Genomic DNA, 19,383 nt, shown 5'->3' with positions numbered 1-19,383 from the left:
GCTGTGGTTCAACATCTTTTTTCCGATGCTAAGAAAGCGGCAAAATGTAGGACATTTGCGGTTCTGGTAACAAATTTAGCGATCTAACTTAGCCCATTTCCAGCCTTGCACTGGACCCAGTAATCAGCTTGCGCGGTCGTACGTCCCGAGACTGGAGGTTCCGTTTCACAGTCATGGTAGCCTTCGCCGTGGATCCTGATTATCTGCCAGTCCCTATGTGCTTCTGACATCAGGCCGGTGAGTGTTTTTTCGGAGCGTTTTAAAACAAGGATGAGCACTGGACGGTTTCACATTGTTCAATATGTTTGGATGCCATTTCTGCGAAAAGTCTGAGAGAAGTTTGGGTGACTTTCTAAGGACGGAAAATCTTTGGGGATCAACGAACCCTTTTCGCGCCTGATAGTCTTTCCTACTCAAGGACGATGTTTTGCGAGTCTGAGGGGCTCATTTGGAAAACAAACCTCCGTCTTTAGCCCAGTCGGCCTTCTAGTAGGTTCGGGTCATGAGAATCATGTGTAAGTACCTTGCAGCTGTCCAAATGTTTTGCAACTCCTGTCTCCGTGCAATATTACTTTTTATTATAAATAGCCTATCTAAGCACACACTCATGTTGCCTGCCTCAGTTGCCTTAAAGACCTTGGCATATTCCGCTCTCATCCAGCCGAGGATATTCGAAAACGAATCAAACTAAGGCCGTTGCATTATTACATGAGATGAAAACACAAACTGTAAAATGAGATGAAACGGCAAAACCAGATGAGACGGCCGACTCAGAAGGCTAAAAATGCCACACAGACGAATGCAAGTCGGCCAGCATTACGGGAACGGCGCTTCGATTGATTCCCAGATTGGACGCGACAGAAATGGCCTGTCCCATCACCACCGGATCCAGGCTCGGGCTGTCGCACACACGCTTCAGCCGCACGACAGCTGACTGACATCAGCTGACTGACTGACATGCAGCGGTGTAAGACAGTAGATATTCCATTGCGGTCCATCGTCGCCTGTCCTCAGCCGAAACTGTTTCCGTGCGCAGTTCCCACACCCACCCACACACGCGAGCGCGAGCTGTCGTGACGTAAGGCGGACAACGTCGCCAGGTCGCGGCCTGACGGGCACAGGTGACCGCCGCCAAAATGGCGCCCATGTGCAATGTACGCTGACAATGGTGGAGGGGGGGGGGGGGACGAAAATCCCCTTAGCAAGATAAGCAATATCGGGGCTGATAACCTCAACCATTGTCCTTGAAGCTCGATAACCAAGATGCATTGATTTGGTTGAATATAGCTGCGCTTAAACGGGCAGTGTCACCCATAGAAGTTATAGCGAAGCCCTCAGCAGTGAATAGGATGGACTGTAGTCATCACCGCCCACGCGGCTGGAAAGTGAAGCTGTGTGATCCAAAGGACAAGATAATGAAATAGCTTCGATTTAAAACGGCGTTTGCAGTTCTCGAATGTCTTTGTCTTTCCAATAATGCGTCTAGCTCACCAGGATTTTTCAGATAGAGACACCAATGTGTCCATACCATGAAGGCCGCAGTGAACTCGTTGACAAAAGTGAAGACTGGTGAAATGCAAAAGATGGTGTCGTGCCTTCTTTCCAATTATGCACGTCGGCAGCTCGAGAAAAGTTTCAGGAATCCTTCCAAACAATCTAGTATGGAAAACATGGTCGAAATTTACAGATTAAAAACTACGTGTGATAAAAGGTGCGAGAAAAGCGATTTATTGTCAAGTGAAGAAGCGACCCTACCTCTTTTCCCCGTTGACCATCCACAGACCAGACGCACTGATTTGAGTCAAAGCAAGCTGTTATAGAGGCCCATATGACTTTAGATACACAAGCACCTTGGCAGCAGGTTGGTATGACCCGAATCCGGTTTGTTGAAAGGGGAGCGCGGTCTAAAGTGATGCGCACAAGCATCGCTGAAAAAGTGCCAGCAATTATCGTGTTAAGTAGACATTCTGAGCTTTTAATATGCCACTGGCAGACCTGGGCTTGTGGCCTTGAGTAGTTACAATACACTTTTAAATGCGGTAACATAGTAATATTTCAAACTGACCGGCGACACTTTCGCTTCGAGTTCTAAGCGTTTAAGCTTTTTAATTTGGTAATGAGTATGTAATACGCGTATTTGCATATTATGCGTGCATATATGGGCATCTTTGCATTCGTGTAATAAAACTCATGAACTCCTTAAGTGTTCTGGCAAACTGCTTTCACGTATGGTTTCAGAACAAAGTGACACTTCGGGTTGACCAAAGCAAAACGGAGCAAAAGACGTTCGCATCTTTATGTGACTCCGAGCCCGAAAGGGCCTTGGAAGCCAAAAAAACCTTACAAGACATCATTAAATAGCTCTAGCCTTACCACCATTAGAGTATGACATATAGTTGATGGCATAGTCAACACCCGCCCAATAATCGCTCTGCTTGATATCATACTAACCTCGCACTTTGGTGACAGTAGCGTATTCCACTGACCTTTTGTAGCACGGATTCGCTCAGCTTTTCTTTGTTGACTATCTTGACTGCGACTTTCCTGCCCGTCATGCAGTGTACGCCGAGCTTAACCAAGCCTGGAACCAGAGACACAACATGGTCATTAGTACTCAGCAGCCTCTGGTTTCGTCATGATGACGTCACCGATGTTGTGACGTCATACCGCCGTCTAGCCAGCTGCGACGTGCCGACGAGAGGTGCCAGTGATGCCCTCGTTATCAAGCAATCATTTCTCACCCCGCTCGTGGAATGGGTGTCAGAAGAGGGGCCGAATATTCCCGCTGTGTTTGATGGGGACGCTGCCGAGCTGCAGCGCAGCTACGCTCTGGTGGGTGTTATTCAGCCCCACGCCAGTGTCGGATGTATTTTGCAGGCCGATGAAGACGACAGTTTCCAGGTCATGGCATCGTTTGGTCAGCGGCCTCGTGATTTGTGGGCGCCGATAGGGGAGGGGTAAACGCGTCTGTATAAGCCACTACGCGCCTGGGAAACCAGAAGTACGGAGCTCGAGTCCCCGTAGCGCGCGCCCTTCCTGCCAAGGGGAGAGGCAGGCGGCGCCATATAGCCTCAGCAGCTAAGTGCGCCACAAAGTTCCAATGACGACGACGACGGCCCCGTGATTTGGTGGTTACTCAGTACATTACTAGCTCGTTTGCGTCTAAGCAGCCACTGAGCTAAAGAAAAACCACACGGTATGAATGAGAGACAAACAGCAAATCAGTGGTATATGTAGTCATTCGCTGATGCAGCAGAGTAGGCCGACAAGCTGCTACATGCACGGTTATTTTCCCAGGGATCACAAATAATGGCTCAAGATAAAATGCTGTCGTTAGCGGTAATATTTATCAATGGTTTATTGCGGTTCGTTACCAAGAAATAGTTGCACATTAAATTCGTGATACAAAATATGATACTCGTATGTTGCTATTTTTGTATACTTACGTTGCCGAGGGTTTGTGGTAGCGAGTGAACAATTCGAACGAAAAATGATGCGACCGGTCATCATTGGTACCAAGTGACAATTAAGCCATCAGCGCCATTCGTATCACAACATAAGTGGCATGGGAATTATGGTAACACAAAATGCTATTAATAACCACTGACCTTCGCATTTCTTGTTGAATTTATGATAGTGATTAAGGAGACTGGATTTACGAGGACAATGTTTGGATTCCGGGCAGATAAAAGAACAGAATTGTGACACTGGACAGATATCAGGTCAGGATTTGGATCCTGGACATATATCAGGACAGGATTTGGATCCTGGACATATATTAGGACAAGATTTAACTCAAGATTCTTCAACTAGACGGAAATTTCAATTGAGGTGTTTGATTGATCTCTACTTTAAGCCAAATGTTCAGAAGCCTATGGGACATTCCTTTCGTATGTTCTGACAACAAAGACGTGTCTCTAGCATTTATGGTTTCGGGGCAGCTGCAGTTGATTTAGTAACACTGCACCGCGGTCTACGGCCTGCACGGGTGGCGGGCAGCAATCAACGACGCGACAGAACGCACGGCGGGCCGACATTGCTCCGCTACAAAGAGATACAGGATACAAATATGATCAAAACACATGAAATCATGCACCACTGTGCTCAGAGTTGAGGAAGAAACACGCCTGTATAGCTTTCGTGACACTACATGACAAATTATTGGATGTATGACGCTATAGAGCTGAAAAGTGCGATAGTCGGGAAAGTTTGGTCCAAAACCAAGCGTAATGGGGTCAAGTTTTTTAAGATGGCCACATCAAAATTGTTAAAAATCGTTTGATCTCGTTGAGACCAGTCAAAAGGTACTTTCCGCTAAACTGTATCTGTCTTAGCTTGGAAACACCAGGGGGTCGCATCGATCCCCCCCCCCCCCCCCTATCAGCGCTACGCGAGACGGCGAATCAGCGCGAGCGATGGTTAAACATTTAACATTACATGACAACATGCTGGCAGATATTTTATGAAAGCGCGCTAATGCAGAATATATAGCGGATCCTTGAAAATGCTAAACGATGCCGGCAGCCATCGAACCGCCGAGAAGACCATCGCTTATCAGAAGAGTGAGCTCATGCAGCTGCGAACATCACCAGCTGACATGCTTATCACGCAGCCGCTCTCCATCTTTATAACCATGACAACGCCTTCTGCCTGAGAGCGCTCCAGATTTTCGTTGAGACCACGTCCAGGTGCTTCATCCTCGGCGTCTGGGGACAACAAGTGGCCCTGGCCGCTTTGGCAGCAGGTGGTTCTCCGTCCTCCCTTCCCTTCCCCTAAACGCTACTCCTGATAGCTCCTCCCGGCACACTTAGCCAGGTCCCATTTTTAAATTTCAACATTTTCCCATGTTTTAAATGGGGCAACATCATCATCATCATCATATGCATCATCGGCATAAGTTTTAGTGATGCCGAGATGCATGAATAACTTCAGCGAGCGAGGTAGTATGTTTACCAAATGGTGTGGATGAGGTGATTGTATTTAATTTTGCGCACCAGGAGAAAAAAAAATGGGATTATATGGCAACCAGGACATTTTATCCTCCACAAAAGGTTTCCTGTATTGAGAGCAGACAAAATTACCCACTTTCTTCGTCCCCCTCCCCATTGAAAGCTCCTTAAAATATGCCGTAGACTTAGCCATGACGTTGTTAATGAAAGCGACATGAATATGCGGGAGCAAACCCCGCCCACTAATTCACCAGAGGCGTGCATGAGGCTCCCATCTAACGCAGGCAAGCTGTCATATGCTGAGTGGTAAGCCGCCGTAAACAGCTGGCTGTGGCAGTGAGCACGAGCCTCAATGTGGCGCCTCCAGGGCCCATCTCGACCCGACGCTATTATCGGCCGCATCGACCGCCGCGCGGCAATCAATCTTGCGTGATCAATCTTGCGTGATCCTGTTATAGTACGGTCGATCGACAGTTGTCCCCATCATAGATCCATTGATCATTGTTTGGTCCCCAATATAGACCTGCCGATCGACTGCCGGCCCCTTTTAAAAATTGGAGCATTTTCTTTAGACAGTTAACAAATGCTCTTGAGGTCGATGTGACTGCTGCGTGCGCTCTGAACGAACTGTTCGTGTGGCGTCGTTTCTCTGCGGCAGACATTTTCTCTGGAATGCTAGCATGACCTTTGAAAGGGAGAGGAAGTGTGCCGTATAGTGCCGCAACATTTAGGTTTCATTAGATTCGATTAGGTTCAGTTAGGTTCCATTTAGGCAGAACGTTCTTTGGTTATTTGCCAGTTAACTTGTGAACTGCTTGTTAGGTTTAATCGAAGCCGCCGACTTCCGGGAGATGAATGGCCGCATTGATACGCTAGACTTGAAGTCCACAGCCCTACACCAACTGAGCCCACTTGGTAGACTTCAGGTAGTCCGTGCTTGTCATTTTCATCGATGGCCAAATCATGGTTTCGTCAGCTGATTGCAATTCTTCCCTCAGCTGATTAAAAGTCTGCATTCGTCGTCGGACAACCGACGCACGCTATGGAACGATGGGCCGAGGGCCAGCGGGCTGATGGTGGAGGCAGCTGTACTGCAGTGGGACGAAGCCGCACTAGTGTGAGACGCAGAGCTCCATACCGCACTTGGATGGAGCAGCCCACTCGCATGCCTTCGTTAGATGAGATATAGATATGCCACTTTGGGAGCTGGGAGGGAGCTTTTAGTATGAGAGGCAAGTGCAGCTCCGAAGGAGGCAGTTGAGAAAAAAAAACGCTGCTGGGAGCGTTGGAGTGGCTCAGTGAGGCGGTGCGCCACTTGCGCGGCGCGTCCGCTGACCGGCGGCATTCGCGGCGCCGCGGGCGGTGACGGCGACCGTGACAAATCCTCGGGCTCTAATGACCGCCTCGCCGGCGCTATCTGCCTCCACTGAAACAGAATCTCCGGCGCGGCACGCTAACGATCCGATCACTCGCCGCCGTCGGTGGACAGCCGTCGGATGCCAGCGCGTCCGCCCCTGTCATCGCCGCCGCCGCCGCCGCGGCACCGACAGCCGGCGGCCACTGGCGAGCGCGCGCACGCCGGCACGGCCGGAAGCGACGTGCATCACGTTCTGCATGCCGTCTTCACTTGGGGAGTGGTAGAACGAGAACGGGGGGGGGGGGGGAGGGGAGAACCAAAGGTTGGACGAGGCCATTAGAGCCGTCGGTTTGTACTTTCAATCCGCGGCGCAGATCTTGCTTAGGCTTCTTTTAACACATCGGGGTCTTCTGACCTGGTCTAACCCGTCAGATGTGTGCTTTTATGGCTTGTTGAGAGCTGCTTACCAGATGGAGCCAGCAAAGAGTCGCCTGCGTCGTCGAGCACTGCGTTAACTCTCACCCCATCAGTGGCCAGCTTCTTCAACTTGACGCCACGTGAGGGTTATACGTGTCAGGATCGCCGTCACATCGTAGATATTTGCTACCCAGGGCACAATTTGTGAAACGCAGCAGCTTGCTGCGCTCTCGACGACGTTCGAAATTAGGTTCATCGCCTGCTCCATTAGCTGGCCCCTGATCGAATTCCTCGACAGGCCTGAGACTAGTGGCCGTTTCGGAGTTCATTAGCTGCTGAAAAAGGATGGGTCATATTTGACAGAGATGTCTCGCCAGTATTTCAGGCACCCACGCCTTCGGGGAGCCTTGGGCACCGAAGCAGGATTTCGTACGCGGTCGAGCAGAGGTCTGACAAAACTTTTGGCGAATTCCAATTAAGCCCGCACCATAGGCAAAAGTTGCACGTTGAATAATAAAGTCAGCTTTCTTTGATTTAGCGGTCGCAGTACAGGTCTCTTCTCAGCCGCGAGTGGCTGACGATGGGAGTTCGGTAACACATCACAACCTTGGCTGGAATCCCATCAGGGGCGTTTTGATGTCACAAAAGCTCCAGACATGGAGTCACAGGATGATCATATCTGTATTTTATGCACCGCATGACCCATGTGGTCCCACCCATGGTTCAAAGGTCAGTTCCGGGTCCCTTGCGCTCGTTTCGCTGTTATTGACATGATAGATAAACGGCATCCGCCCATTACATTCCGGTGTTTTGAAGGGTCACAAAGTCGGCTGCAGGCAGCAGAGCTACTTCATCCTTTGCTTGGAAACAGGCCCCTCTACCAATGACCGCGCCTAGGCAGCAAGGCATCTCCCGATCCCCACCGCCGCCCGTCTGGCGACCCAGATCCGTAGCCTATTACCACCGCTTCGCCACGCAGTCCCATTGTTGCCGCAGACCCGTCTCCCACTCACGGCGAGATCGTCCACGATATCCAGTAACACGACCGCTTGGCCATCGCGTCTTTGCCGAGACCCGTCAGGAACAAGAGATGTCGTGCTGCCGTCCCATCAGTACCTCTGCTGCGGCCCATCCTGCATGAGTGTCTATTCCAGCGTCATCAGCGTCCCCAGGGACACTTATCCGGCACCAAGTGACTCCTATTCCAGCATCGACGGCATCTACAGAGACCCTCATCTGATACCAGCGGTCGCAGTCCTCGCCGCCAGGACACCTCCGCGGCTTCCCTCCGGCACAGCAGGGGTGCTACGTATCCGCACCCGCAGCCTCCTGTGGTGGTCGGCGCGGCACCCCTCGGCGCCAGCACACCTCTGCGGCTTCCCTCCGGCACAGCAGAGGCGCCGCGTCTCCGCACCCGCAGCCTCCCGTGGTGGCCGGCGCGGCACCCCTCGCCGCACCGGCCGTCCCCGCCGGACCCGGCCGGCAGAACCTGCCGCTATTGATCCCCTGATCGGATCGCGCCGTCAGCCGCTGAATGACAATCACCGGCGCCGTGATGAGGTCGCGGGTTGGCCGCGCACGCAGCGGGCGCCGCTCCGGACGTCGCCCCGGGCGCCGGCGACCCCGGCCCGGGCGAGGACCTGGCGTCGGTGGCGGTGACTGATGACGGCGGAGTCAGCAGAGAGGTGGCCACGTGACGAGGTGACGACGCGCTTCAGACCGGTGCAGCCACTACGCCTACTAGAGCGATGCCGTCCTCAAGGGACACGAGCCGTGTCTAACACAGGCGTTGGAGCGTGCTCTGATATCCTGGACACTCACGTTTCGCTCGAGGTCTCACAGTATTAGCTCGGTGTTCAACATAACTAGAGGAAACGTTCCCAGGGTCGGTGAGTGTCGTGGTCAGCTGACTGTTTTCCCGTGCCAGCAGCTTACACGCGCTGCTGGCCGGCTGCGCTGTCGTGACATGCGATACTGCGCTCAGGAATCGATCCAAATCTGGCCATGCAGCGGCATGCGCCGGTCTAACTGGGACGATAAGATGTCCGCCTTCCAGCCTGTGCTCTTTCTGGAGTCATCGGGCAGCGTTATTAAAGTCTGCGACAACGATCTGGAGCTCTTCTGCCAGCGTGTGCCCCACAAAAAGTCACCAGACCGCCTCCCTAAATACGTGCCCTGGCGAACAAGCCTGAAGTCCTCCTCCACTGGTTTCCCTGCGTCTGGGCATTATTCGACAGCCTCCCCCGAGATAAATCCACGTGGGGTCTCCAGAGACGCCCATCCGGCAGGACAACTCCCCTTACTCACGCATCATTAGCATCTCCAGAAACCTACCGCATGCGGTGCCAGCGGCCCTAGGAGCGACGAGCCTCCTTCTAGCCCCGCCTCTCCTCTGGAGCCAGCCGGGCGTCGTTCAATCTCGTGCACGGAATGATTTCCAATTTCCTGGGCAGGCCGTGATCGGCCTGAGCCGATCGAGGACGGGGACGCGCCGCAGGCCGGCCGGGTGGCAACGCTTCCCCGCCGCGGTGGGTGCGGCTGATGGGCGGAAAACAGGCCGCTTCTGAGAACCGAAGCCCGCCGACGTCCGGAGCTCGTCGCTGATCACGGCCTGTCTTCTACAGCTCCGTGGTGATTAAGCGTGACACGACGCGCGACGCCGCCGCCGCTGTGGCGCCGGTGTCGGTTAAGAGCTGTTCATTGGTGTGGTAGCCGCTGTGGCCATTTCATCGCATCCTCTCACGCTGGATTTGGCTATGACGGCAATTTGGCCCGGTTGCGTTGTCCACTGTTCAGCTTGTGTGTGCGGTAAAAATTATAACATATTCCAATCACGAATTCCTTCTTCTGGGAGTGGGGATCTCTAAAAAGACAAAGGTCATTGCACGTTGCATTATTCTGTTATCTTCGACGATCGATTCTTGATCTTCGTAAATCACGTACTCTTCGGCGTCTCTTTAATGTCTTCTGTAACCGAGATGCACGCAAACAGTTATCTCTGGGATTCGGCTGCACCACGCAGGGAAAGCTAATTCCTCCAACAGAAGTCATATAATGGCACTGATACATCGCGTTATACAAACAGGGTCTCAATTGTTGTTTTAGGGCCTTGTATTTGACGATCGATTCTTGATCTTCGCAAATCACGTACTCGTGGGCATTTCTTTAGGGTCTTCTGTAACCGAGATGCACGCAAACAATTATCTCTGCGATTCGGCTACACCATACAGGGAAACCTAATTCCTACAACAGAATTCATATAATGACACTGATACATCGCGCTATACACCGTAGTTGCTAATAAAATTGTTTGCGAGTTTCTGCGGCGGTTCAACCAGGAGCTGGCTTGAAGGGATATAGATGCAACCGGCATAGCTTTTTCCCGCGAGCATAGCTTTTTCCGACTTGATTTTTGATTGATTTTGGTTCTATTTGATGTGATTTTTCTCGTCGGTTCGGCGAGCCTCTGCTGCATGGTAAGGCATGCACAGCATGGCGCGCGTTTAGCAAGAGCAGTGCTCCCGGCTCCATTCTGGTTTAAATGCTGCGGATGCGAGACTATGACAGGTAACGCGCAGTGAAATCAGCGGGGCCCCGCCAACTTTCAGAGTGCCCTGAGAAGGAAAATGAGAGACAAAGCTTCATCACAGCTTTTCCGGCAGAAGGGGGCAACGGCTCGCGAAGCAAAGCACAACCAAGGGTGAGTTCGATGTCACTTTGAGAGAAGATCCTTCGATCAAAAAGCATGTGAGCTGGCTGTTCCATACTCCGAACTCGAGCCCCTTGGTTTTTTTCTATTACGGCATCTTAGGTCCGAGGTGTATGCATGGATCCCCCTCCCCCCCCCCCCCCCACACACACAGTGGAGGAGCTCAATGAATCCATCAGGGCAGAAGTTGGTGGTGCCGAACATGTGCCCGGCAGCGCTGATAGTGCAGTGCTGCGCTGTTAGTGGTGTCATTCGTTTTGATAGCGTAGTCAGTGTATGATCGATGGCGAGTTTGGTCGGTGCGCACCATCGCCAATAGTGCATCTGAGCTCGTAGATAACGTTAGACATTTTTAGCGGGGAGATATTCCTGGACGGGATTGTTGTCTGTAATGAGGTCCGATATTCTGGAACTTTTGTAGCCAATTGTGAACTGGAATGACGCCGCCACGGATTAGTTGAGAAGCAGCTTCTTGATACTGCCTAGCGATTAGCCCACGCTCCAGACTCGTGCGGAGCTGATATTTCACTCTGGCAATAAAGCTTATGGTCAGTGCCTAGTACATCTTCATCGCCTTGTTTTTCGCGCGAGCAGAAGTGTGGAAGTGCTGGAAGCTCTGTATAACAGGGATAGAGATCTAACAGTCAACCGGCAAGTGCATATGTCGGGCACGCTGTGGTTGCAGGGTGGGTAGCCTCTGGCACCTCGACACAGGCATGAATGTAGACGATAAACCCGGTACTGACTTTATCCGGTGTTTGCCTTTAAGCGAAGTGGCCATCAGTATTTTGAGTGATAACATACATGCCATGAAAGTAAACGGTCCATTTTGAAGAACAGAAATTTAGGAAAGTCATTTTTAACTGACGTGACCATAATGGTTCTGTATATACCTGCTATCAAGAACTGTGCCTATATTATCCGACATTACTGGCAGGACCAATGAAACACTGGACACTCACGTTGCCATCCTGCTCAACATTTTTCCGGACAATAGGGAAGTATTTTATTCGGAAACACTATTCTTATTCAAGAACGAAGTCAATGTCAGGTATGCTGACACTTTTAATGAATATATATATATATATATATATATATATATATATATATATATATATATATATCCAAAAACACGCGATCGAAAGTATCGGTTCTTTCAGCAACTACCCGTAGCACACCGTGCGCATCCACGATTAAGTAGTCTAGTTAGTAGAGGATTATCAAGTGACTAAGTCCGAATGCCTCCTAATCATGTCATAAGTTTATCCGGAAAGCGTTGCTGGTTATTATCCTAACTTATGATGTCGATTGTTTGAATCATCTGTCTTCGGAAAAGAAGAGGAAATCGACGTTCAGCTCAAAGATATTACGTACGTATGGTTGTTTTTCTTTCTACATGTATACCGCACGAGTTCTGCTTGTATTCCACATGTGTTCTATATGTGTTTAATGACAAAAGTAAGGATAACAAGAGGCATGGATGTCATGGCAAAACCTCAGCTTTGTGGCAGCTTTGTGGCACGGGAAACTGTTTAGTTAATCTTTTATTTTTCAGACAATGCTTTTCTCTCTTTTAACTCTATTTCTTTTCAAGCAAACTTTAATCATAATAAATTATCATTGCCTTTAGTGGGACGCCCTTACTTAGTAGCTTCCAAAAGAGCCCTGTGAGGATTAACAGCCTTCTGTCTTCTGCAGTCTGCAGTCTTCGCCTGAAGCATGAATTAAATACATTTGCAAATAATAAAACACCGTTTAGCCATGGTGGCACTGCACTGCGTGTTTCAGCACTGTTGCTTACCAACTGGAACGCAAGTGGCATGAAAACTCGCGGAATGTAGTTTTGATTGTTGTCAAGTGTGAATTTGCATACATTCATGTGAAAAACGTGTGCATATTAGCATTTTATGCGTGCGCATTTGTATAGTTTGGGTGACGTCGTCCACGCGAGCCGTGGTAGTTTGGGTTTACATGAAAATATATTTCCAAGTGCTCACACATTGGTGAGAGTCCTCAAAGCGTCATATCAAAACCAATGATTGCATGCTCTATATTTCCAGGAACTGTAAGTATATCGGCAGCCGGAGGGCTACACCGGGGTACTAAAATTGCCGGCGATCAGGAAACCGGCGATACACCGGCGATTAGGAAACCCTCTTCATATATCTTACAAGTCAACCCAAAAATCAAGGCGTAGTCACTAAATCCCACCGCTTAAAAAACTTAGTTAAAACTTCAAACCATCGCTTAACCACAAATTCTGCGGCGTCCTCCACGCACGGGATGTGTGAAGACTCGTGGCACGAACACGCTGAACAAGCCGTCTCAGTCCGCGTCATCATATCTTTTGGAAGACGCGCGCTATCAAACCCTGGCGAGGGTTGCCGTTATGCCACCATATCTGCAGATAGATCGGCCGCGCCACCAAGCGCCCAGCAACTCGCTGCTCTTGTCTGAGGCCTTCGTGGATCCGGACCATGGCGGAACCCGGGAGACACACAGCTCGCCTGATATGAGCCACGATAGTGGCAGCCCGGGAAACCAACGAGTGAGGCGCTCTGGTAAGTGGTCTTTGGGGGGTATGGGCTGACTGGTGCTGTTGTCTTTATCTTACCCCGTTTATTTGTGCCTGGCAGGTGGGTGCACAGATTGTAAATGGAAGACCAAATACGGAGAAGCAGGCGTGCTGCGCCGGAGCCGTCAGCCGCTGCTCGGCCCCGCCAGCCGGGGACGGCCCCGTGACCGGCTGGCGGGCGCGATAATGGCCGCTCGCGCGCATATTGACTGTCGAGTGGCCAGCAGGCACTGACAGTGACGCTGGCCGGGCCTCGTGTGTGCCGGGCGATCCAGCGGGCAGCGGTGGGAGTGCGCAGCGGTGTCGACCACGCGGAGAACCTTCGTGTTTTAAACACGATGATTGTGGTATTTTCACTGAGCACCTTTGGTTGCCTGCACCCGCCCGTAAGACAAGGGCGAGCGAAGTGACAAGTCTTCCTCTGGCGTCATTGCACTTTCTTTTTTGTTTGCCAGGAGGCCAGGATTGAGACAGGGCCATAGCCTCTTCTGAAAGCGGCCTCATGTCCATGTCGATATCACGAGCGATATGAAAGATGGAGACAGAGATTGGTAGGGATAATGCCAAACGCGGCAGCAGGAGCTGCATAACATCTCCCAGAAGATATTGTAAACGTGCAGAAGGAGACGGCTAGAGAGCAAATGAGCAGAAACGGGGATACAAGGGGCAGAGATAGGAGGAAATAATTTTGTCAGGCAAAAGAGAACTAGATCGACAAGGGAGAGAAAGAAAAGGAGAGGAAGTAAGAAAAAGAAAAAGAGGGCGAGAAAGAGAGAGAGAGAGAGAGAGAGAGAGAGAGAGAGAGAGAGAGAGAGAGAGAGAGAGAGAGAGATAGAGAAGAGAGAGAGAGAGAGAGAGAGAGAGAGGAGAGAGAGAGAGAGAGAGAGAGAGAGAGAGAGAGAGAGAGAGAGATAGAGAGAGAGAGAGAGAGAGAGAGAGAGAGAGAGAGAGAGAGAGAGAGAGAGAGAGAGAGGTGTCGGAAAATAATGGAAAGTTAACACCAAAACGCACACTCATTACACGGCTAAGCAGATAAATAAGCTGTGGCGGGAGAGCCGCTTGTTGACGGAGGCCGGAAAGTGACGTCACCGGCTACAGCTGATGCACTGTCAGGTGTGATCACATGTGTCGTCTCGTCGCTGACCGTGGAGGGTGGCACGCTACAATCCTTCAAACGTGCCTGCGGGCACACGGACGCAGCGCAGCGATCCATCGACGCCTATAGAATGATTTGGCGGGGTCTTTCACGTTTAGCAAACCGCAAAGATGGTCTACAGACGTACGAGGAGCTGGGTGAAGCCCCGTTTGCTCTGCACCGTGCTGACAACCTCATCAGCTGAGGCAGACTGCGGGGCAGTAGTTTTCAGAGACAGAGTGTGGCCGGGGTCACGACAGGGTCGGCCGCTGCTGACCATCGAGGCGGGGGCCGGACCGGAAATGACGCTGCAGGCCCAGCCCGGTCACGGGTCGTTAGCGCCATCGAGTAAGCACTGCACGTGGCTTCAATGATCCACACAGACTGAGCGGCCGCTGAAGCTCGAACCGGGCGCTCCCGAGCTTCGATTTCCAGGCTGGGAGGAGGCCTTGCCTGCTGCCGCGGGCCCACAGTATGGCCCACCCGATCGCGCGGGGCGCGGCGGCCGAGTCCTGCGCCAAGCACCGCCGGCGCAAAGCTGTGGCGCGTTTCACAGTCGCTCACTGGACGGGGATTTGAGAGCATGATTGGCGGAACTCGTCCGGCGGCAGTAAAGATGGAAGCCACTGGTTCTAACATGGTCATGGGCCGTTTGGGGCTTATGCGGTTCCGTTATTAAGGTCATGAATCTCAAGGACCACTCAATATGCTTCCTCGACAGATATTTGTGGAAGACGGGAACGAATGCAATATTGGCTGTTGGCGTCAGTAGGAACACTGTTCTCCCAACAATGTAGATCGGCAGGACTGGGTATTCAACTAATGACGAGCATTTCAGCCTGTTCGTAAGATACAAAGATGCCTGCATGACGCCACTTTCAGTCAACTGTGCACCAATGCATTGACCGCTTACGCTAAGACTGAGACCGCCAACACAATTACTAAGGCTATAAGGTTAGCCAATAACACCACAGGACGGCGCTGCTGGAGTTATGTTTTAATATCGGTGCGCATTGGGAGCAGACCGACTTGAAGCGTGATTTAAACCGAACCCGACGCAGCGATTAAAAGCGAATCGGCACGTTGGGACGAGATGGTGGCGGCATCACGACGACGCCCAGAAATCCGGGCCGGTCCCACAACCTTACACAGTCTTGACGTAAGGCAGACGCCTTCCGAGTCACGGGTAACGCCCCGGTCACGCCCCGGTCATGCCCCAGTCATGCCTCGATCATGCCCCGCTCACGCTGGGGGGACGGCCGAGGCGCGGCCTCAGGCTCGGACCACTTCTCCGCCGGCGACTCACCCGTCTGGCCCTTGCCCAGCGTCTTCTCCAGCCGGTAGGGGCCCACGTACTGGAAGAACTCGGAGGCGTGGCTGTCCCGACTGCGGATGCGTTCGGCCCGCGGCTCCGACATGGCTCACCGTATCACCGTCTCACCGTCTCACCGCCTCACCAGGCGCCGGGCCGCGGCGCTGAACACACGGCACGCCCCGGCTCCAGCAGCACCATCGATTCCACGCGCCAGCACCTGGGCCGCGCCAGCCGCACTTCGATCCCGGCCGCGCTCCAGGCCGCCGTCGTCGCGTCGGCGCCGACGATCGATGGTCGGTGCGCATGCGCGTGGGCACCGGCGGTGACCACCGCCGGCCGCGCCGGGTGGCTCCGACGCCGCCCGACCCAGCCCCGTCGGTCATCGGAGGGGGGGGGGGGGGGCATGCGCGTTCAGAGAGGCTCGGCGCAGTCGCCGGCTCGTTTCAGTCGGTCCCATTCAGTCAGCCGTAAATCAGTGGTGACTGTGGCTGGGAATGTCACCAGTGGTGCCGATCTGCGGCCAGTCCCCAGTGGCGCTCGTCTGGGACACACAGGCGATGTCAGTTTAGGTCCGGTCCGTTCAATCTTGCCCTCAGAGGCCCAATACCGGCCCACGTGCTGGGTCTCCTGGGGTCTTCATCGCGTATAACCAAACTATATCAACGTACTTCGGGTCGAGGACAGAAAAGGGGTCATCCTATTTTACTGCGATGTTGAGCGAAGTATATATTCCCAGAGACTTTGGCACCTTGGCGGAGGCAAATTGATAAATATCAGTAAGGCACCTCGCGTGACGTGGACGAGCGAAATGGGACGTGACGTGACGTGTAACTTCACAGTTATCAATCATCGTCAGTCAGACGATGCCAAAACCACATATCGTTGAGCCAGATACGTTGATGCGAGCCCATGCCAAATTGCTTGGCCAGTACGCTGGAAATTCCATGTTTCATGACAGTTTAGCAGGCAGGACATATGCTGTTGTTGCCTTCGTTCGTTGCTTTCGCATTTCACCCTTCAGAAATGTCTACGAATGGCCCTGACCTGACGTGGCAATTGCACACCACGCAACAAAAAAATTGTAATGACTTGCAGTCTTGACGACTCTCAGGGCGCTGCGAAGAAATAAGGGTAAGGGCGAATACTGGTCACAACCAGTTGGACCTCGCGCCTGTGAAAATTTCCGCGGCGGAACTCTCGTCTGAGGGTTACAGTGAGCTGAACGGAGACCGATTTTTTGAAAAAGTGGCATTGGCCGTTTCTCGTTCGGCTTCCGGTGCGCCAAAGGTCGATTAGCCCTAATATCCCGTACTCATTTTCTAACGTAAACTTGCCCAAAGTATACACTTAGTTGTGCATCTTTATGCGTCCTGATTGTTGGGATCTGACGCTAGTCCCCAAAACGGGCGTGGCCATGGTGTACGCTCGAGGCACACCTAAGTGCTTGACACGACTACTTCTATACGTTGACACTATCTCGAACACTACTGCGCCTTCTCTCCTTTGTTAAGATTCGTTAGTCTCGCGCCTTTTGCACGCCTTGTCGTCTAGGTTAGGATCAGCTTCGGTCCGTCTTTCGAAATAACGGAAACATTTCTATATAAATATGCTAATAAAATGAGGAAAGCTACATCCTCCCCAAATTGTGGTGTTCCTCGAAAGTAACACGCGTAGCAGCATATGCTGCACGGCTTTCAAATGATTGCCTTTCTTGGCACTGCAGACAACACGAAGCTACGGTCACTGGCTGCAAAAATATAACTTGTTAAGCTTGACATTTGAGCAGCTTTAGCGTAACTTTACCAAGACGCTCGAGCTTGATTTTTTCCGTTATGGCTGCTGATACTGAACCTGCCAAAAGCATCGTTCTCGGTGAATCTGAAATGCGTTGGCTCGTGTGATATCCCACCCCGAAGCGTATTACTCTTTTCACTTTCATCCTCATCCCACTGTTCAAGTCAGACCAGCTGAGCTTGCGAACATGCCCGTAGTAGCGGAATCGTGTCGCCTTAACGACATTATACCTAGCGCTACCAACACACCCTACACCTTACATCAACTGTAGTCAATGGACACCATTGCCCCATTTTATGAATTTCAGCATTAATTTGCTTGTTTGTTAGTCGTTTTTGCCTTAACGATGCAGCGTGCGGTTACGCCATTGATGTCTCATGCTTTAAGCGCACTGACTTCAACTCTACAACATCACATGATATTTGCAACGTACAACAAGCCCTGACCATATATCGGATGCAAATGTCGCACAAGCTTCACCGCTTTCGGGTGATGCCGTGCGCGTACGATCACTCGAGGGCGACAGCGGTTACGTGGTCGCCTTCACAGTTCACATAATGCACTGCCGTGTTGTCCGATTTCCGAGTCCAGACACAAATGATGCCTTTCATATTGCTTCACTAAGAAGGATTACTTGTTAGACGGGCTCTGAGTTGGCGGACGTCACAGCAAAAACAGAGGATCTCTCTGTTCGAATAAATTTCATCAGCAGAGCTATATGGACATGATCTGTCAGAGCTTGAGTGGGACGAGGTGGATTACCGGGTTTAGATCAGGGAAAACCTGCGGCAAAAAGGATCTCAACTTTGTAACCTCATTCATTTCATCGGTGACGGTGGTGTTCTCTGAATGAAGAACAGGCCTTTGTACTCAAAGCTGTCTCTTAGAGGCAAGTTTTTTGTAATCTTGCAATTGTCAGTGCTAGAGTCATCATCGACTATGTCAATAATTCTAGTTTGGGCTCCCGCCTGATCCCAAACCTCTCTCGCTTTGGCCTCGGGTCTCTTCTGCACTTCTCCAGCCTTGACGGCTTGCACCTCTTGGCTTACTCTGCATGCAAATTGAGTACCCCAGCTCTCATTAGTACTTGAGTTACGTGTGACGTCGCTGAACCACTCGCCATAAGCCTAGCCGTCGACACCTCGCCATAAGTCTAGCAGTCGGCACGCCCTCCACGGGCCTGCTCATCATTAGGTATTCTAGTTACGGTACTTAGTTGCATTCCCTATGTCTTTGTTAGATCCCGCTAAAAGCACAAAGCTGCGGAAGAAACGAAATCATTACATACAGACTAACTGAAAATGGCGATATCTTTGAGATGGTGATGCGGCCCTAGTTCGCGTTTGAGCGCCCAACAATGTAAGGGGGAGAGTGCGGAGAATTGTATCAGACTGTACACTAAGCTCCCTCCTGCTACAATTACTGAGAATATGACTGGAATTTTCACGCACACGCGCACGCACATGCACATACACACACACACACACACACACACACACACACACACACACACACACACACACACACACACACACGCCCACATCAATGTATATCCATACATATATATATATATATATATATATATATATATATATATATATATATATATATATATATATATATATATATATATATATATATATATACAAACAGCTAAAATTTTGAGCTTCGTAGCGGGAAAGTTTTACAGAGGACGTTTTCGTTTAGTGGTAAATGACCTCTGAACAAGCTCATTTCAAATGAGACATCCCGCCCCACCCCGGGGCTAATTGTACCAAATGGTGGAAAAGCTGTGCTTATATCTTTTCAAAGAGTAAGCTGCATCGCAAACAAGCTGAATGCATTGCGACATGTAGACTAAATACGCCCATCTGTGCTATTTGGTAATTCGTCGTGATTGCAACATCACAAATGTTTGTCCCTTTAATTCGTCGGTGTTTGTACACTAGGGCTGCACGTGTCTATACACAGAGCTGCAGCCCAGTATAGAGAGCGTAAGATGGGCAAGGGGGCCAGTCCCTGCCGCATAACATTTGCACACTGTTCTAATAGATGTATTATGCAACATCCGTGGAGAGGGGACGATAAATGTATAATGTGTCCCGCCAGGAAGCACCTACACCAACAGGGGA

At 51.1% G+C, this 19,383-nt stretch overlaps 1 protein-coding gene across 1 annotated transcript in view; it reads right to left on the bottom strand.

Annotated features, from left to right (window-relative positions):
* The window catches only part of LOC119108214 (serine/threonine-protein kinase BRSK2), a 95,983-nt gene extending 80,310 nt beyond the window's left edge, over positions 1–15,673 (bottom strand). Inside the window, exons 1-2 of the mRNA XM_037231798.1 lie at positions 15,449–15,673; positions 2,487–2,581 (exon numbers count right to left, since the gene is read on the bottom strand). Coding sequence (XP_037087693.1) covers positions 2,487–2,581; positions 15,449–15,560 — 207 coding nt within the window. The 5' untranslated portion in view covers positions 15,561–15,673. The remainder of the gene's footprint in view (positions 1–2,486; positions 2,582–15,448) is intronic.
* Positions 15,674–19,383: the final 3,710 nt, after the last annotated feature.

Source organism: Pollicipes pollicipes, unplaced genomic scaffold (assembly GCF_011947565.3).
Source record: "Pollicipes pollicipes isolate AB1234 unplaced genomic scaffold, Ppol_2.1 Scaffold_6686;HRSCAF=7923_pilon_pilon_pilon, whole genome shotgun sequence".
In the NCBI taxonomy this organism is placed as follows: domain Eukaryota; kingdom Metazoa; phylum Arthropoda; class Thecostraca; order Pollicipedomorpha; family Pollicipedidae; genus Pollicipes; species Pollicipes pollicipes.
The sequence above is the reverse complement of the archived record's forward strand: the minus strand, read 5'-3'. Positions and strand labels throughout refer to the sequence as shown.